The 19423-nt window shown below is 47.8% G+C and overlaps 8 protein-coding genes across 8 annotated transcripts; 3 read left to right on the plus strand and 5 right to left on the minus strand.

The window, feature by feature from the left end:
- The first annotated feature begins 426 nt into the window (after nucleotides 1–426).
- On the plus strand, nucleotides 427–2661 carry B0J16DRAFT_349469 (uncharacterized protein). The gene is made up of 3 exons (XM_046128915.1): nucleotides 427–1403; nucleotides 1464–1857; nucleotides 1913–2661. Exons 1-3 carry the CDS (start codon nucleotides 446–448, stop codon nucleotides 2613–2615), a joined length of 2055 nt encoding a protein of 684 aa, XP_045979388.1. The 5' UTR covers nucleotides 427–445; the 3' UTR covers nucleotides 2616–2661.
- Nucleotides 2662–3189: 528 nt separating this feature from the next.
- On the plus strand, nucleotides 3190–5048 carry B0J16DRAFT_405043 (amino acid permease; the record flags this gene model as incomplete). Its single annotated transcript, XM_046132854.1, has 5 exons — nucleotides 3190–3747; nucleotides 3811–4000; nucleotides 4055–4160; nucleotides 4229–4588; nucleotides 4643–5048. The coding sequence occupies 5 exons, from the start codon at nucleotides 3190–3192 to the stop codon at nucleotides 5046–5048; spliced, it is 1620 nt and encodes a 539-aa protein (XP_045979389.1).
- A 110-nt stretch (nucleotides 5049–5158) lies between these two features.
- On the minus strand, nucleotides 5159–5821 carry B0J16DRAFT_274548 (bacterial alpha-L-rhamnosidase; the record flags this gene model as incomplete). Its single annotated transcript, XM_046123673.1, has 1 exon — nucleotides 5159–5821. A coding segment is annotated over one exon (663 nt), but the record flags the coding sequence as incomplete, so codon positions are not given.
- A 1293-nt stretch (nucleotides 5822–7114) lies between these two features.
- B0J16DRAFT_375760 (norsolorinic acid reductase) lies at nucleotides 7115–8639 on the minus strand. The gene is made up of 3 exons (XM_046130721.1): nucleotides 8275–8639; nucleotides 8044–8210; nucleotides 7115–7995 (listed from the first exon to the last, which is right to left on the minus strand). The coding sequence occupies exons 1-3, from the start codon at nucleotides 8397–8399 to the stop codon at nucleotides 7148–7150; spliced, it is 1140 nt and encodes a 379-aa protein (XP_045979391.1). The 5' UTR covers nucleotides 8400–8639; the 3' UTR covers nucleotides 7115–7147.
- Nucleotides 8640–9569: 930 nt separating this feature from the next.
- B0J16DRAFT_349475 (uncharacterized protein) lies at nucleotides 9570–10420 on the minus strand. Its single transcript, XM_046128916.1, has one exon. It carries the CDS (start codon nucleotides 10298–10300, stop codon nucleotides 9965–9967), a length of 336 nt encoding a protein of 111 aa, XP_045979392.1. The 5' UTR covers nucleotides 10301–10420; the 3' UTR covers nucleotides 9570–9964.
- A 2016-nt stretch (nucleotides 10421–12436) lies between these two features.
- On the plus strand, nucleotides 12437–13245 carry B0J16DRAFT_375762 (uncharacterized protein; the record flags this gene model as incomplete). Its single annotated transcript, XM_046130722.1, has 2 exons — nucleotides 12437–12472; nucleotides 12532–13245. The coding sequence occupies 2 exons, from the start codon at nucleotides 12437–12439 to the stop codon at nucleotides 13243–13245; spliced, it is 750 nt and encodes a 249-aa protein (XP_045979393.1).
- Nucleotides 13246–13879: 634 nt separating this feature from the next.
- B0J16DRAFT_292976 (uncharacterized protein) lies at nucleotides 13880–16119 on the minus strand. The gene has a single exon (XM_046124348.1). It carries the CDS (start codon nucleotides 15926–15928, stop codon nucleotides 14096–14098), a length of 1833 nt encoding a protein of 610 aa, XP_045979394.1. The 5' UTR covers nucleotides 15929–16119; the 3' UTR covers nucleotides 13880–14095.
- A 75-nt stretch (nucleotides 16120–16194) lies between these two features.
- B0J16DRAFT_292977 (uncharacterized protein) lies at nucleotides 16195–18184 on the minus strand. The gene is made up of 3 exons (XM_046124349.1): nucleotides 17823–18184; nucleotides 17390–17682; nucleotides 16195–17071 (listed from the first exon to the last, which is right to left on the minus strand). Exons 1-3 carry the CDS (start codon nucleotides 18154–18156, stop codon nucleotides 16400–16402), a joined length of 1299 nt encoding a protein of 432 aa, XP_045979395.1. The 5' UTR covers nucleotides 18157–18184; the 3' UTR covers nucleotides 16195–16399.
- Between the last annotated feature and the right edge of the window lie 1239 nt (nucleotides 18185–19423).

Consider the following 19423-nt stretch of genomic DNA (forward strand, 5'->3'; position numbering starts at 1 on the left):
ATTTTAATCGATTGAGATGATAACCATTGGGCCGAACTATATCACGGCTTACAAGCTACCATCCTATATACTCTTGGACTCCGTTAACGGTGTATTTGTTTGACAATTGTAACCAAAGAGAAGCCTCGTTGATGGCGCAATATTCACTCCACATGATAAAGGAAAACGATGGGGCTTAATGACAACCTTTGAGAGAAAAATCAGCTCTAAAGGCGAAAATTTGATCGATCGGGGGCGCGGCTGTTGTTGGATGATGGTTCGGCGTCGGAGTCTTGGTCGGCAAACGACTAAGCATCGGTGTGATCGCCGGAGAAGCATCCTAACGCTAACTCCATTCGAAAATCGGACCCGCTTACGGAACAGTAGTCGGACTCCTCATTTTTGGCCGACTCAATTCTCCGACTTTCCTCTACAAACAAAATTCACAGAGAACACCCCGACGACCATGGCGACCAGAGCAAAGCGGCTACCGGCATGTAACCCTTGCAGATCAATGAAATTGGCCTGTGACCATGTGAAGCCGGTCTGTACGCGATGTCGCGAGCGTGGGCGCGCGAACAGATGCGTCTACCGGACTAGACCCTTCAAGCGGGCCATCGAAGAACCTGGAGCATCGAGTAGCTCTCCACTGGATCTTGAACCGGATGAGACGAATAACATCGGTTATGACTCGAGTTCGGCCGTGTCTAGCACCATCAACACAGCATCTCTACGGCCGCAAACGGTCCAATATCCAAACCCCGGATATCTAGGCTCGTCAAGTCATACCACCCTCTTCGATCAATTGCGACGCGACAGGAGTTCCCAGGTGACTGAAGCCATCGCCGAGCCCGAAAAAGCTCCGAGTCCTCAACGAGAGTACATAAATGATACCAGCGTCTGTTCAGGTGCCAATCTGATTCTTGAACTGCATCGCCTCTCCAAAATCCCAGCTTTCATCCAACTCTATCAGTCATGGAGTGCCACTGGAACTAATCTCGCCCTCGCCGGACCTTTCATCGACGCTTGCGCCTCAACCGTTGAATCTGTCATGTCACTCTGTGATGGATCATTATCGCGTGCGACAGCGTTGTCTCAAAATCTCTTCAATTGCTCTAGTCGCCCTATCATTGTCGAGCCGAATACTTCCTTCGATGGATACTGCAAGAGCCTTGACGGTGGGAACGCCCGTTGGGAAACTCTCGGGCTGTTCTTCGTAGCTGTCTGTCGGGCTGCTGTTGATCTGCCCTTCGCTGAACCGCTGTACAATTCGGAACAGGAAAGACGCAAGTTCCAGAGGTTGACTCTCCGATACTCGGATCAATGTCTGGAACAATGCTTGCCATTGGACTGTATGAATGACTTGCAGCTTTTCCTGCAGTACGAGAACTTCATCTCACATTCTCAAATAGACGGTGACCAAAGTAATCGACCTAAGCACTACATAGATGTTGTGCTCTCATAGGCTAACAGAGCGGGAATAGGCTATCAATCGTGGAGGAAGCTAGGAGATGTTATATCATCACTATTTGCCCTCGGGTACCATCAGCAACAGACCGAGAGCTTCAACGCCGCCCCAGACTTTCTTCGAGACCTGCGCCGGCTCGCTTTCTGCCGAACATACTCTGCCGATAAGAACGTTTCCATTTTCCTCGGTCGGCCGCCTCGTATAACACGCCGATTCTGTCGTTTCTTCCTACCGGGCAGTCATTTGCAGCCTTCGGAAGAAGCATCGCGCAAACCACAAATATGGGATCCCTCACAAGGACCTAGCTTCATCACCGACTCCAGATGGGCTGCGCTGTGTGGGATAATGAAGGAGGATATACTTGGCCTACTATCACAGCAAGATCATGAAGAGAAGCTTCGCCAAGGACTGTCCGTGAAACCCCTTTATGTTTTCTGATTTCTATATGCTAAGTCTTGGACTCAGGATCCTGCAAGAGGACATTCAGGAGCAATGGGAGGCCGTTCCGGAACAATATCGTCTTCAAGGTAGTCTAAAGGGTTACAGTCGAAGGCCTGTTGAGCGGGATTTCATGTTGAACATGAAGCTCAATTACCTCCATGTCAAGTTTTTGCTACGCCTGACGTTACAACATTCAGCGTCCGACCCTGATCCTCAGTTACTTGCTATCTCTATCGATCTACTCAGCCTAGTTGTGGAGGCTGTGATGTTGAAAGATCAATTGATCAACTCTGGTACATCTTTGGTGTGGAAGGTCGCCTACTACGGGCTATCAGCTGCTGGAGTGATATGTTTGAGACTCGTCAATCAATCATCCTCCTTGACTTTCCCACAGGCAAATATCTCGAAAGTTTTCCAAGATCTAAGTATCCTTGTTGCAGAGATTGAGAGAGGCACGCTGGTTTACGTCGACTCTCCGAACTACGCACTGCTGGCTCGTGCGACACAGATTATTAAGAGTTTGCTTGATCGCATCATTTCATCGTCCTTCAAAACAGGTACTATAGTAGAATCGCAGCCACAGACAGCCGAGAATGCAGAACAATGGTCTGCCTTGAACGATACGAACTTAGGTCTCTGGGATAATAGTGGCTTGCAGGATTTTGAGACTAACTTCTGGCTCAATCTTGCTGATCATCCATTTCTTGCTGAACCCGTTACAAGATGATAGTAATTATAGAACTAGTAATAATCTTTAAGAGCCAACATGTCAGAGCCATGACAATAAGCCCAACCGAGGGATCTCGACTTGAGTCATCAATGCTATTACTATGAAATGGTTCCGAAGACAATGCCCGTCCATCCACTATTCACTAGGCCGGGTCCACCTGCCCAAACGAAGCTAAATGACGCGTTTGTACGGTTATGTTCCTTGTAACCACTCGAAGCTAGCCCCTGTGAAGCGTACAGCAGCTCAGGTAGCGCCCCGTACTACACCGACGATCGCGCCGACCCGAGCTTTTAAGTTGATATTTAGATATCTCACGCCCACTTTTAGCAATTGCGCAATTCTTATCTAGAATTGTAAATGTTTACGCTTCCCCTCGGTCTGATTAGTGAAATGTTTGGCCATGTTCCAGAACGACACCTTATAGTATAAAAGTAGACCAGTAGTCAATTCATTCTCACCCTCATCACTGCAATCACTTCTTTCACGGAGCCTCTCCTGTAGCTAATCCCTACAAAATCGACCACAGCGCGTTTCGTGCTCTTTGGTTTATTTCTTGCCTCAACATAACATGATGGATAAAGACTCTCCCCCTTCGCGCGGGATGGACATCACACAAGCAGACAATCAGTCTGCCTGCCAACTCTCCGATAAAACCCAATCTGACTGCCAAAACATCGAGGCTGTAGGCACAACACACGATCTCCTCCGCCGTAGCCTCTCGGCACGTCAAGTCCAGATGATTGCCATTGGCGGCACCATTGGCACTGGCCTCTTCCTCGGCACAGGCAAGTCCCTTGCCACTGGAGGTCCAGCTTCGATGTTACTAGCTTATATCATCACTGGCGCCATCATTTTTCTAACGCTGTTGTCGCTGGGCGAGATGGCTACATTTATTCCGGTTGCTGGAAGCTTTTGTACCTTTGCCGGTCGCTTTGTCGATGATGCCTTTGGCTTTGCATTAACCTGGAACTATTGGCTCAATGATGCTATTACGACGGCTGCGGACCTAGTCGCATTGCAGATTCTCTTGCAGTACTGGACTGACAACTTCCCTGGCTGGGCTATCAGTTTGATCTTTTGGGTTCTTCTAATCCTGGCCAACATCATCACTGTTGCCGCTTATGGTGAGGTAAGACAAACGAGTCGCTAAAAACAGCACTTAATTAGTTTCTTGTTCTAATTACTTCTGTAGCTCGAGTACTGGCTCAGCATCCTCAAAGTCATCACAATAGTAGCTTTCATCGTTATCGGCATCGTCGTTAACTGTGGTGGCAATACTGATGATCACTACATCGGCGGCAAGAACTGGCATATACCTGGAGCACCATTCGTTGGCGGTATCGGAGGTTTTGCTTCAGTGTTCGTCACAGCCGCCTTTGCTTGTGAGTCTTGACTACCTAGTCTTTTTGGAAGAAGACCTTTGCTTACAATGGTAGATGGTGGGACAGAGTCTATCGCTATCACTGCAGGAGAGACAAAGAACCCGGTTGAAAATATCCCCCGCGTCATCAAGAATATCTTCTGGCGCATCTTGATCTTCTAGTAAGTTTCTCCGAGTACTATCCTCCCGTTTGTAAGCAAGCAAGAGGCTAATAATAATCATCTGGAAGCATCATTACTGTCATCCTCATTGGTCTCAACCTTCCCTATAACTACCCCGACCTCAGCACTAAGGAAGTCAGCACTTCGCCTTTTACTATCATTTTCCAACTGACTGGCGCCAAAGCAGCTGGGAGTATTATGAATGCTGTAATTATGACCAGTGTGATATCTGCTGGCAACCACGCCCTATTTGCCGGAACACGATTGCTTTACACTTTGGCAATCCAAGGTCATGCCCCAAAAGTATTCGCAAAGTTGACTAAGAGACAAGTGCCTTGGATTTCTGTTGTAGCTACCAGTCTACTAAGTGTCCTCTGCTTCGGATCGAGCTATATTGGAGCCGGTCAGCTTTGGGTATGGCTCCAGAAGTGAGTGCAATCGCATAACACCAACAGAGATAATGACTGACCACTTTCATCTAGTTTGGTCGGCGTATCTAACATGCTTTGTTGGCTCGCCATCGGAGTCACCTCTATCAGATTCCGTGCGGCCTTGGAACGGCAGAACAAGACCCATCTACTAACCTTCCGCAACTGGACCTATCCTTATGGGCCTTGGCTATGTGTGGTTGCGAATACTATACTAATACTTGTACAAGGATGGAGTTGCTTCAGCCCAAAGTTCGATGTTGTGAGCTTTATTAGCTTTTACATCGAGATTCCACTGATGATGGTCATGTTTCTTTCATGGAAGTACTTCAAAAAGACCAAATGGGTTCGCCTAGAAGACATGGACTTAGTCACAGACGTTTACAGCTCTGGAGAAAGGGAAGATAGCGATTCAGGCCCTAGAGGGAAGCTCAAAGCTCTTCTTAACTGGATTTTCTAAACCTTTTTCCGAGCTTCGCCTTCACAGCGGTTGTTATATCAATAGCGCAGTTGATATCGCTCTTTCGCTCATAACTGCTAGAATCAAGTATCGTTTGACAAACGTAACTTTCACAAGTTAACCTTGCACACAAATTTGTGCAATCCTGACCGAACGCCTTCCACTCGCTGATCACCCAGCATAACTTGAGCCGATGAATAAATGGGAACAACAACCTCTAACTCGACTTGATCCGTGCTTTCTATCAATTTCCAAAAGCTCTTGACCATGCCCAAAGGAGTATCAACACACGCTGCGGTGTACAGTAGCCCTCCTCCAACATACGGCCGGATCTTGATTCGCCACCACCCAGCAGCGACTGGAGACATTCCAGCTACGCCTTCTTGCAGCCGCTGCACCACCGTGCCAAAGGCATAATAGTTGTGTGACATGACGGCATTGCCTTTCTTATCATACTCTTCCCAAGTCTCCCAGGTGGTTTTTGCTTCCCTGTTAACCTGATAGAGCCAAGACGACACGGTATCTTGCATGAGCAGTCGGTACGTGATATCAGCTCGTTCATTTGACGCTAGTGTGGGAAGAAGAAGCCCATTACTCATAAGATCAGGAGTGAAATGGAAGTTTGCTTCTTCAACAAGCTCCGCAAGTCGATCAACGGCTGCCTGTCGCTGATCTAGTTCAAGTAGAGAGAATGCAAGGCCAGGAATGTAGTCATCTTGGCAGTCTTGGGCAATTCCCCGGCCACCTTCTTTTACGAAAGGTTTTCTCCACGCCGTTTGTTACCACGAAAGGTAAATAGGAGCATCGTCTTTTAGCTCTTCGGAATTCGCGGGGCTGATCCATTGAGCGATCCAATCTAAAGGCTGCAGGAGGCCCGTCTCGAACTATGTCGTCTGGCTCTGTAATTGCCAATCATCATTAGGACTGCTGGAAGCTTCTACGCACTAAAAGTACTACTGACGACTGATCAAGGGTTCTCCGTTGTATGGGCGGCATGGGCGGACGCTAGTCCGCTCTTCCAAACCAGCTCGGATGCGCCAAATTGTTCAGTTGTGGACACTTGAATCCTGAAACAATTCGGCACATCTGTCGTCTCGTTAGGGTCTAGAGAAACGCGCCACTTGAATACTGGGGACGGATGTGTCATCCTCAGAGGCTCTCGCAAGTCATTTGTGCGTTGCTTTACGAGCTTTGGCATGGCGAAATTATAGTCTAGGCTCTGAGGTTCAACGGTCGGCAACAGAAGCTTTAGCCAAGGCACTTTACACGAGTGTGTGTGCGGGCAAAGGTACGGTGTTGAGATCGTGCACAAATTATGTTGACGTTTGTTAGTTGTTGATGCAGCAGAGACAATTCCTTCAAACAACCGCACCATTCACATCGCAAAACCCATGTAAGCCCCGTCGGGTCCGATGGCGAACCCGAGGCGTCAGCGTCAGGGTCTAGACCGAGTGGGATGACTTCAATCTGGCAACGGAGATGATCTGAGGTAAATGCTGCTTTTCGCCATCTAGAGTCAAATATCATCTGGTGTGGACCCTGTTCCTGGGAAAGTCTCCGCGCATAATCCCTGCCGTTAAAACCCCTGGATGTTAAAGCCAAGCTTGACCTTTTCGTATCCAGCCGATAGCCCCACTCCTGCGATAAAAGTCTCCGAAAGCGGCTCAATATCACCCCGAACAGACCAAGCACATGACGTTCATCACTAACAAGGATTCTAGTTCGAGGCTTGTTCAATACAGGATAGATTGGTAGAAGTTACATTAGAAAGGTCATTTAGCTTCGATGACATTGCCATTGTCTTCTCCTCCGGACTAAGTTACTGCTGGGCCAGCCGCGAGGCAAGGAGTGAAGAGGCCCCTTCACAAGGTCAAAAATTCATGATCACACTCAGGTCACGTAGCTGTTAACATCGTACTATGTTTTCAAAGACCGTTTCTTTCACAAAGCAGAGATGGAGTTTTTCTTTTGACGAAAATATCATTCATCTGTCTCCAAGAGACTTTCGCGCTATTGATACAATTCTCACGTATGCAATTCTCAGATGTAGATACAATCTTTAAATTATCTAGCTACCTTCCAGGTCATTGAAGAATGCCTTACTCTTTGTATGGCTCAATAGACTCCGGCAGTGGAACATGGTCAAAGTGTCCAGCCATTCCCATCATCCAGATATCAGCTGGGTGATCGGGTTGAGCGCCCATGTAAAGCCAGGTATGAGGAAAGCCAGGGTCAAAAGGAATCGCAGCCTCAATGTCCTTGATATCCTCCTTGCTAAGGTCGAGCTTAAGGGCCTCAATGTTGCCCTTGAGGTGCTCGATCTTGCGACCTCCAATAACCGGGAATGTGTATGGATACTTCTTCATAACGTAAGCAAGTGCAAGACTGGTAGGAATTGTACCCTTCCTCTCAGCAATACCAGAGAGGGCTTTGCCAACCGCAATCTCATTTTTCAAGGTCACGCCGACAGATGCATTCCTTCCTGGATCATTCTTGCGTTGCTCGTCGGTCTTAAAGTTGCCTCGACCAAGGGCTCCCCAGGGGGCCAGTGCCATCCCCTCTTCTCGAGCCATGGGGATAATATCCCGCTCGAAATCGCGCACGGCAGCAGACCAGAGACCTTGGTACACAGCGAAGCCCCGCAGGCCGTGGTCACGGGCGTACTGATTGGCCTTGCTAACGACCCAAGCGGGCGCATCGCTGATGCCGAGGTAAATGACCTTGCCAGCTTCAACAAGGTGATTGAGGCTCTGCATAACCTCGGGGATGGAAGTATGGTAGTCCCAGTAGTGGACATAAAGGATGTCAATGTAGTCGGTCTGGAGACGCTTCAAGCTACGTTCGACGGAGACACGCAGGGTCTTTGCGTTGTTACCAGTAGTATTGGCAGTGATTTCCCCGCCGGCAAATCGGCCGCGGTCACTCAACGAGTACTTAGTAGCGATCACTGAATATATTAGCAGGAAGATCTAGTGGATCAACAGGGATGGCTTACCCATCTGGTCTCGCACGCCACGTTTTTCCATCCAGTCACCAACCCACTGTTCAGACTGTCCATCTTGATATTGGTTAGCAGTATCAAGAAAGTTGCCTCCCTGCTCATAGAAGTAGTCCAAAATGCCTTCGGTGGTGGGTTTGTCGCAGCTACCTAAGAGACCCGCCCTGAAGTGTCACCATTAGTATTAACTCGTCCACAAGTTTTACGATATTGCCGGTTATTTCTCACCAGTTATCTCCAAAGTTGCTAGTGCCCAGGCAGATCGGGCTGACGTGAACAGCCGCATTGGGAGATAGGGCTCGGTAACGGTTGAGGGGACCTTTAGGGGGAGGAGCCATGAATCCGTCAGCCATATTGAGAGTTTAGTGAGGTAAGACAATGGATATCTGTGAGTAAGAGAATGTAGTATAGGAGCGTTGATGAGTGACTTGGCAGTTGGTGCGGATGGGAAAGATGTTGACAAGAGAACCGACCTTTCTTTTATGTTTTGAATTCAACTCAAGCATAGAACGGATCAAGAACCATACCACGTTCACTAGTCATTGTTAACTCCGTAAATTCCTTGGGATATCTGTCTAACATGCACAAGGCGGTATTGACTAGCGTCGCAATTCTGCAATGCAAAGTTTATCTTGGTTGGTGTCCCGGCGGTCAGGACATCAGTGAGCTTGGACAAGTGGCGTGTAAATATCAGAGTGGGTCAAGGTTAATGAAACGACGGCCAAAATTTCCTCCTTTAGAAAATAGGGAAGTAATGTGAAAAAAGGCACTCTAGCCAGGGATGCAGAATTTTCGGGTTCCTGGCAGGGAATAAAAATGTTGGCCTTAGAGGGTGCATGTGGTATATTTGTATATTCTATATAAAGTGACCTCGATGACAAAGGCAGCATAGGATAAGGTATTTAAGTATCACTAATACCGATGTTATCGTAAGTCTTTCCACTCGCCCATACTACATAGAGTGACAGCTTTAGCTCCATGAGTAACTGCATACTGAGATTAACATTTTGTAAACCTAGGATGACCCTGATGGGTCTTAGAACTTTAAAGTATCTATAACTTCTATGAGTCGCCATCTAAACGGTATCTAACTCCGCCCGCAAATCCGCCGCCCCACTGATGCCGGTTAGACTAGCAGCGTCGCCAATATGAAAAAGCCAAAACGAATATTCTCGGGTCTGGCATGTGGGTAACAGAATCATGTACGTAACTGGACCCCAAATCGTACCGAAATCGGGTCTGAAGTGCATGCTCGTCCAGTTCGCACTCCCCGTCCAGGCTTTTGGAAGGCTAGTCGGAGATGGCTAACACTCCGAAGCCACAAACCCAAAGTCTGGAATCATCATACTTGCACGGTCATGGCGCTGATGGCAGTAGAGAAGCTAAGTCGGGGGTAGAAAGTTGGGGAGGGCGCGCGTCGGATTCATTACGTCGCGATGGTAGGAATAGCTCCCCTTGGGCACTCAGGCTTTCTCAAGATGACCCACATCTTAGCCTCGGCCGCCTGTGGTTTCCCTAACTCCGCGATTGCGTAGTCCCATAGCGACAAACCATCGCGATTGACGATGCGCAGTAGGAATATTTTCGTATTGTGAACATGACTGCGGTCGTAATCCGTTGGCGGTCAGCACAATCATATTCAGAAACCATAGCTTCCGGGCGGTATCCTGACTTGACGGCTGTTCTTCCCATATTGGCATGGCTTTGACTCAGCGTTCAGATATGGCATGCGCCCATATCTGCACATGGATCCTTCACTGGATGCAGCTTGGATGATCATATTGTCCTTTCTGGCGTCTTTTTCTAGGCGACATACATTTGCTCCATCCCAGTCATCCTTAACCTAGCGACATCCCATCCATCTTCCAGGACATGGCAACCATCTCTCGCTGTCCACTCCTCAACGTCCATGTCCTAATCAAGCTTTGCCATCATCAAGCTGGTCGTACTTCTTACTGCTTCCCTTGGCCTTATCAACAGGGTATTTCTTCCGTGTGATCTCAAGCTTATCCAACACAATCTTGTCCGGATCGACGCCCATCTTATCAGCAAGAAGGAGACAGTAGGTCAAGACATCTGCAAGTTCTTCTTGCACTCGTTTCGGATCAGGCTCTGCGCTCCACTGGAAGCACTCGAGGAGCTCGGCGGCTTCGATGGAAACGCTCTTGGCGAGGTTTTCGGGGGTATGAAACTGTGCCCAGTCTCGTTCAGCGACAAAGGCTGTGAGTTTCTCTTGGACTTCTTTGTTGACCATGATGAGAGATACTGATTGAGATATGCTCAAGATTAAAGGTCGATTGATGCGGTGCGTGATCTTGCTTATATAGGCCCGGTGTGAAGAGTTCTGTGGGTCGATGCGACCCGAACCACACCGCTCCTTCCATCCCGATCAGTTCATCAAGGCACCGTTTAAAAGTTGAAATTGAGACTTCAGGATGCCTATCAAGTCTCAGCTCCAACGACAATACCTTGTCGCTGATAATTAAACTATACCCCTTAATTTCCCATTATTCCAGAAAACAGAATAATGATTCTCTAAGACTTAGGCCGCTAAAATAGAGCAGCAGGACGAGGACCAAGAGGGGCATGTTAGTAACAGCGGGGTGGGTCATCGTGGAGTGGCTTTTCAAGTTGATGCTGAAGATGTTGGGAAAGTCATGATAACTCCAAGATGGATTGAGAAAGAGATAAGAACAAAATTATACAAACGGTTATGAGCTACATGGGTTTATATACCGCGACACAAAAAAACAGAATAAGCCAGAATGTACCCTGGTAGTTCGCCCTATAGTAGCAGCATGAATGCTGGAAATATTTGAAATCTTCTAAGTTGCAATTTCTGTAACAGTTGTGTCAAGCAGGACTTCAAAATACTATCGTCATTACCTACCTATCTTTAGATAGATCCATGTATTCAGGAGCGAGCTTCTGAGGACATTGGAATAATAGTGACGTACCCTAGACTGTTTAATTGTCAAAAACTGAACCGAAGGGTCCACAATAACACCAACCGCTCTCGCCTGGAAAATCAGCCAATCGCAGCTCCAAAATATGTCGTCTCAGCGAGAACAGACCCGCCACTCCCAAGCTTCAGCATCTCATCGTGAAAGTTACGATCTGCCATGGACGCGACTCCGTTTTACCAACATAAAATCTTCATCTGAACACCAAACCGCCAGTGCAGTAATATGTCAGGCCTCGTTTCTTCTAGCACAGTGTTTCCTGCTAAGTGAAGCTGCAGTAGTCTGCGACCGTAGGCTGTGTCTGAATCCAATGAGGGGCAATTGCAAATGGGTCATGGTCTGATCCATATCAGGCGCAAAATCATTCCAGGCATAAAACTAAAGTTACTAATATATACCAATGTTATCGAGATATCGGTACATACGACCAAAGGTAGTGGAAAATACGGGATCCCGTCCGCTCTCCCATAGTCAAGCCACTAACCGGCGGATTAGTAGTTGGGTCGGTGACGACCAGCGAATCCCCGCTGTTGTATGTAGTTTTTGCATCGTTTTTTTTTGGCCGCGCTGCTCTTGCGGCACGGCCTGGTTCTTCATCAATATCCTGCGTCACGACAAAAAACGCTTCCTCACTTTGTAAATCCGGGGTTTGCCCATTGTATCACAGTCTCAGTTCAATCGGATGGCCAACTTGAAGGATGAACTGTTTATCTATTAGTTGTACGACGATCATCGTCTCAGCTTAGCGTTGCAAGCCACGGATTACGGGTATATGCGCCATTTTCACAGCTATCGAATTATAACACGTACGTTTGTGCTGCCCTGTACAGATCGTGTCGATCAGAGCCTTCCTAATTAAAAGCTGTCAATTAAAATTAACACTACTAAAACTCACTTACTTATCAGTTTACTCTATCTTACATCCCACTCAGTATCTAGTTATGTAGTAAGTTTGAAAGTTACTGATTCATATACTTGAATCTAGCAATGTCCTATAGAACAACCCACTCGGAGTTCAGCCATATAATAAGTTCAAAGTCGATAATTCATGTATTCAGATCTAGCATTATCGCATGAAAATCCCGCTTGTCAATCCAATCTAAATCCTGCATGACTCCATTCTATCCCCCACCTGATGGCGTGTTCATCAGTAACCAATATAATTCAGCCAGTAAGCATCGGCACCTTTATGTAATCATAACTTGAAACTATAGTACAGGCTGCATGCGTCGAGATGGGATCGATTGATCTCTAAATCCAGCCTTATCTTAGTTATATGGATTTTGATAATGGCTTTATTTTTACTATCCTTATAGACTATATAATAGCTTCAAGGTCACCGTCCGTCTTCTCTCATTAATCTTTAACCTTCAGTACTTAACCTTTACAAAACACATATCTCTTCTACAATTTCCACCATCTTAAATATGTCTGATTCTCTCAAGTCTGTTGCTCAAGCCGGTGTAAGTATGCCAATCCTAAATCTCAGCGGGTTCTTGTCTCTGACTTGGAGTGGATGCAGGCGTCTGGCAACCATGGTGAGGCGGTCTTGAAAGAACTTGTTGAAGGTGGCTTCGACGTCAGTGTCCTGTCTCGTAGATCAGGACAGATCCCTTCCGGGTACGCATCTCAGGTTCGGGAGGTGATTGTTGATTACGACGATCCTGAGTCGCTAAAGGAGGCTCTCGAGTCTGTCGATGCTGTCGTTTCGACTCTCGGATCTCCAGCTGTTGGCGGTCTCAGCTACATATTTATTTACAGTAGCCTGTTCCAGGATTTGGGTCTGACCAACGGCTCCCTAGCCAACCTCAAGGAGAAGTCGGTAATTCTTTACAAAGGAGGCGATCTTCGAATCAGTGTAGCCCGTCGGTCTACTGTGGGTAGGGGCATTGTTGGTGTTATCAAGAACCCTACGGCGACTAAGAACCGGAGTATCCGAACCCAGGACGGCAAGATTTCGATGAAAGAACTTGCTTCAGCTCTTCTGGAAGCTCTTCCCAGCTTGTGGAAGATTACCGAGGTAGACACAGACAAGCTCAAGGCCGACAGCGACGAGGCGTTGAAGAATGGCATTAAGGAGAAATGGGTTTTCTTTAACTACATTTTCCAGGGTGGTAACAATGCCAAGTACGGCTGTAGCTTTGAAAAGGTTGATAACGATTTCGTCGGTCTTCCCAAGTTGTCAACTGAGGAGATGAGGGCATTGGTCATGGAGATTACGCAAGCAAATGCTTAATTATAAGATATTATCCTTAGGCTCTTGGTTAAGTGAAGTAATCACTTCCTTTTGATAAATAATCTATATTAAATGGAGAGAAAAAGTATTTATCTATATTCGCCACAAGAATCTTTGTAGGTTCTCATAGATACAAAAAGAAAGATGATAGATGGTGAGAGAGGCGGGCCTTGTAACAAGTCAAGGCGTAAGACACAAGTCAGTTTCCCTACTTTGTTTCATGGGTATTCATAGAACATCCATGACAATGGTGTCACGACTAGTCTACCATTCTCATGCATGATGGCACATCAGAGTTCAGGTAGTCCTTTTGAAGTTCCTGTTATGTACAGTTCAGTCAGTAATTGGTCCAGCGAAATGTGTAATAGCTTAGGTCGCTTTACTAAATCTATCTACTCAACCAACCTTTTGCATCATTGTCAACTCTTGTCCTGTGTCCCTCCTTTATTGTCTATCATTACTCTATCCTTTGGCCTCGACGTCGTTTTCCCGAGCGCGTGTGCTGCTGTCGACCAGTGAATTGATTCGGAGCTGCGACGGCGCCCTCCCTAAACTAAGTATGGGATATATTTTGTAAAAGCTGTATTTAAACACAAATGAGGATATAAAGCTCTAAAAGCCTATGATATTACTGGTAACACTATTAAATCTAACTAGTTTTCCTTTAATAATATACTTTATCCTAGTTATAAGTACATCAACACGTAACCCTCTATGGGGCAACTAGGGCGGCCAGACTGGTAGTACCAGTAAAGGGTCTAGTTAGTACTTGAAAGGTGTCAACGCATGCTGTCAGTCAAATAGCCATCACCTGCACTTCAATCGTGTGTCGTAGCTCTGGTATAAGGTTTCAGCTCCACCACTCGACCGCTACATCTCTGAGGGTGTTCGTGCCGCAGTGGACTTCGCCTCCATTTACATGATGCGACATGAAATCGTCAACGAAATGTACCTTCATCCCTGCTTGGCCGTACACATCTCGCACCGCCTCCTCAAAGATATCCTGACCATCGACAATTGGACCCCAAGGTTTTGCAGCTAAATAATCAGACCCGATGACAACACCATTAACGACAGCCGGAAGTAAAGCAATTAGTTGACTCTGTCCAGGAGGGACCCGGTGCAGGCGCGGGGGAATTCCATCGAGATTAGATGGCCATGGATATGTGACATCCTTGAAGAGAGCGGGTACTCGCAGAACTTGGTTGTGAGGTAGTGGTACCTCTTCAAGTAGAAGCTTCAAGTTGTGGTCGATGTACTTCTGTGCATATTTCTGTGTCTGCAAAAAATCGTCGTCAGACAGAAGCGCGTTGATGGTAAGGTTCTCAAGGCTAGGATCGTAAAAAGAAAAACCTTCCGGCTGGCGGAGATCGGGATAGCTAGTGACAAGGGTGGTTCCATGACCACTCTCTTGTGCCTTCCTTAATAAAGCCAGCGGAGCTTGGGTATCCGCAATAGCGATGGTCCATCCTAGGTCGTTCTGGTAAGGCAAGAACTGGACAAATTCGTCCACATGTCCAATGACCAACCATCCAGCCTCTAAGATGAGGGGAGACTGGTAGATCTGAGCCTCGATAAAACTCCTCATGGACTTGGCTGGAAGTTTGTCAAAGTGCTTTCCCATGATGACCCTGCCGTGCTTATATGATGTTCCGTTCTTGGATACGTATGGTGGGATAATCTCGATGTTGCCACCTGAGTCAATCTCCTCGTGCCCAAAGCCAGATCCCAGCGAGAGTTGGTGGCCTCCGACTCTATTACCTCTGAGAGTTTCGAAGACCTGACGTCCACTGACTCTGGTGGACTGCGCACTCCGAACCAGGACGCGTAGTGATATCGGACCTTCCGGTCCAGGCATACTGGCGAAGCCGGGTTCCATGAAGTCTTGTGCCCAGATGTCGTCGGTGCCGTTGAGTAACTGAAGGGCCGGGGTTTCAGCCACTTTCGTCAGGGCTTCTTTCAGACCGTGTATGAACTTGTTCTGCACTGGACTGGAAGTCTCGTTTCCGTCTGTGGATAGCACCATTTCTACTCGCTGCAGGTGATGGTGGAATAGGATCGGCGCTTGCTTCATCGCCACGGCATCATAGGTCGTTATATTGCCGTCGGTGACTCGAAACTCCAAAGAAAGAGTTCCGTTCCAGACAGAGAGATCAGAAACCAACTCTCTAGCGTCTATAGCGAGCTCAATACCAGCACGTAGACTACTTGCGTTGAATATAAACTGACGATCAATGAGTCTCCACGGGGAGCCTGCATCTGACAGGAATCCGGGCTGTTTCCAGAACACACGGACTGAGCCCAAGGTGCTCTCTGGAAGCGTATAGATGCTCCCGATAGCCTCTTTAGAGATGCTTTGAAGGGGTGCGGTTCGGGCTGGGGCTGTCAGCTCAGCGGTAAGCAGCAAATGACCTGAAGCGTCGTTGCAGCTCGACAGCTCCTGGTTGCTCAGAGAAAGACCATTGAGATCAAAGGCGGTGCATCGGTGGTGTTTATCACCAATGTTGGGGAGGAAAATGGCGCCACGTTCATCTGTCCAGGAATATTTGTCGGCAATGTCTTTGCCGTTGACGATTCCATCTCGATTCGTGTCTGCGAGAATGAGCGGATGTGTGGTGGACTTAACTAGGCCGGCGCTAACATGCGTGGGAATGAAGATGGGATAGAGCCAGCTGGTTCGCATGGTGATAGGAGAAAGTTGTGCGTAATGGTAATGGGCAATAAGAGGTAGGGCTCAAGCTGTTTGTTGATCGAGTAACCGATGCGTGGGGTTCAACTATGCTTTATAGATAACGCTCGCCAAGTCCTACATTGGTAGAATGCAATGACAGTTGAAAGATCCTCATTGAAGTGAATCCCTCTAGCTGAATTGGGAAAAATCTTGACAGTTGCGTGGACGCCTTGTAGAAGTAGTAGAAGCAGCTGACGTTAGCGTTTAGCGTGAGCGTTGACGCCGGAGCAGATCAGGGTGTAGATCGTTACCCAAATAGGCAAAATACATGGCCAAGACTCGGCACGGCTCGGTATCCACCTTCAGCAACCCTGTCATCAATGCTCTTGCTGACGTGCCAGTTACTCGCAGCAATCTACCGCGTTCGACGTGCGACGGATAGCAGCTTTTCCTGGCCTGATCCAATATGCGCTTACATAGCCATCACAGGGCGAAAATATAAGGCCGGTCAAAGAGTTTGTCCCATCCCCTGCCACTGTACACCTGCCAAGTCCTCCAAGTGCGCTCGAGTAGCTGCATCGCCACCAATGGTGTCGCAGTGCCCAATGACGCGCTTGCCCACTTCAGCTCCTGCAGAACAAACTGCTGCGCACCGCCGTCGTCGTAGTTGAGCGTCAGGCCGAGCATAGTCAACGGCCAGATGACCAGCTTGCGGTGATGACTGCAGGCATCGAGCGACAAGTCTCTTAGATCCTGCAAAAGACAAGCGCGGAGGGACATCCACTGGTCAGATTCGCGAACGTGGTCTGATACCTGGGGCTGAGAAGCTAGGCAGTAGAGTACCACAGCGGACTGATAGATGCGACCAACACGTTCCCAGCCTATTCTTTGCACCGCAAAGACCTGTTCAGTCTTGTACAAGCTGCCTCCCGTGCTAAAATTAGAATGAGCCACGATCTCAGACGCCCAGAGCTTAGTCGAGAAGTCTAAGACGCGTCTGAGAATGTCTGAACCACGTGGAAATTGATTCGCGCTATTCGACAGAAGCGCCGTTGCGCCGTCCTTCAGAAAACGGTAATAGTTAATGCGGATGACTTCAGCTAGGAGATCGGGAGCACATGGTATACAGGTCAACGTTCCGTCGCTGAAAAGGTCCTGTAAGTATGGCAGAAGTTCCAGCTGCCGTTGGGCACGGGCCGAGTCCACGCAAGGGGACGTAGTTGCGCCAAGAACGTCGACGCTCAGAAAGATCAGCTTAACGTGATAAAATACTGGGATAAAACATACTAGACGAGAAATTGGTACATAGGCCGGATATTCGGGTGTAGCAGGGAGCAGCACCGGAACCCACCATGCATGTCAATCAAAGTGTAAGCTGCGTCGACGTGGTGCCACCATGAGGGTGAGATTGAGTGTTGGATCTGCTCAGTCAGCACGATGCGAGCCGCGGGGTGCCAGGCGGTATAGCCGTACCTCGGAGAGCAGTAGGCATAGTATTGGCATGATGGAGTCGCGGCCACCAGCCAGCTCCTTGCGGACCAACTGGAGAGCTTTGCCTCGGCATTGCCGCAAGTTCAGTGCCATTGCGCTGCGCTCACGCTCAAAGCCTTCAGCGGTCTGCAAAATACGATGGCCAAGGGCGCTGCATATGAGTGTCTGGGCTATTGCGGGAGGTATGCACGACACATAGGATGATGGAACGATGAAAGGGGTGACAGCGCGTCCCAGGCGGATCCCCGACAAATCGGGCGCGATATTGATGTTGTCTAGTCCAGTCATCAGTCCAGCGTCCTTCTCGTTTCGTGGCATGAACGCGACCAACAATATACTACCGCTTGTATCAATATCTCAAACGTGCTTCGGCCACTCATGTTTCTGAGTACAGTCATTGCAGTCTGTGCCTTACAGGCAGGAGTGTTGCTGGCATCCTCAACTTTTGAGTCCTCAGACGCTTTGACCTGAGTCGAATTTTCCTGTCCTAAAATGGTACAATTGGCGATGACCCTGTCGCTTCTCGCGGGGAGGCAGGAGAGGCCTAGTGTCTTCATTGATTGAGCTCCCTTGGATCTGGTCTGGCCGGGCCGCATCCACTGGAGAGGTTTGTGTTGATATCCAGGGCAGTCCACGCCTCGAACACGACATTTTCGGCACTTGGGCGTCCCTAAATCGCACACCAGTCGTCGCTTGGAACATTCCCAGCATGGAGCGACAGGTCGGAATGGCCTTACCGTTTGCTTCATTACGGTATTAGTTGATGACGTCTCTGTGGTCACCAAGATGGAAGGACAAAAGACGGTAGTCGAAGTTCTAGTGAATTCGGGCGCTAAAACACGCACCACCCATTTCACTTGACTGAGATGACAGAATTCTTCCAAATGCGGGCAAGGTCGTCATGACCCCACATATCTTTCATTCTGGTTGCATTTCTCCTACTAGCCTTCATTTGTTACGACCATCGCGGTTACGTCACGTGTATTTTCACATCTTTCTCTAATCACCAGCGTGAGCCTTCCAAGCTCACTCCTACCCTAGTCCTATAGTACAAAGCCAATTTTTGTATAAATGATTTAATTTACCCCACTGTACAGGAGATAGAATTGATTTTCAACTGCGGTAGACTTAAATTTCGAAAATTGGACTAGGGCTGGGATTTACTCGGATTTCTGATTGGTGCTTGGAAACACGTTTAGGCAAAACAACGAAATATATACAAAGGAATCAGAGGTCATACCATTGCCTTTTATCCACAAGGAAGTATTAATTTCATAGGCGGAGAAAGGGTTGTTCTTTATGTTTATTTCCGCTAACCCTTAAACAAAAATATGCCAACACATGACCGCGCCATATCTTGATTTCTTCCCATGGGAAAGTAGCAAGACAAGTACCAAGTTTTCTGGTCCTTTAAGAGATTTTGGACTGGAATCGGTGAAACGGGCCAAATCGCTGTTATCTCACGAAGGGATGGATTGGGTTGAGCTTGTTTTAGTTTCTCAGCTAGCCACACTTTTCCCACCCCCTCTTATTATGCAGCTGAACCATGATCGTAGGCAGGGATGGAACTTGGATCATCCTCCGTTGAAAAGCGGAGTGGGTATCGGAGAAACTTCCCATTGGCATTTTTAAGTTATACCGTTGTACCCATGACCTCTTTAGGCGGTAGAGATCGTCGCCATCGTATATCTGATACCAAAACACCAGAGTACACAGGTATTTCCAGACAGAGCTAAGTCCGGTCTGACACGCAAGTGTACGGCAACTAAGCCTACATCAGGGGTTCATATACCATTTAGGCAGTTTTTCTGAAGATCCTTATGCGTAAGGGCGTTTTGGTTTCTGTTGAAATCGCCCAGCTGGATTTTGCAAGCTGGTCTGAATTCATCTAGGCTTGTCTCAAAGGGTAAGACATACCCCTCACATTCCGATCAGCTGAAAATGACCTTACGAAGGTGCTTTGAGAACATGGAATGGAAACTTGCTGAATGATAGCTTTGGGGGATGGCATTATAG

Source organism: Fusarium flagelliforme (assembly GCF_020744385.1).
Source record: "Fusarium flagelliforme strain FIESC 12 MPI-CAGE-AA-0113 chromosome Unknown B0J16scaffold_7, whole genome shotgun sequence".
Classification (NCBI taxonomy): domain Eukaryota; kingdom Fungi; phylum Ascomycota; class Sordariomycetes; order Hypocreales; family Nectriaceae; genus Fusarium; species Fusarium flagelliforme.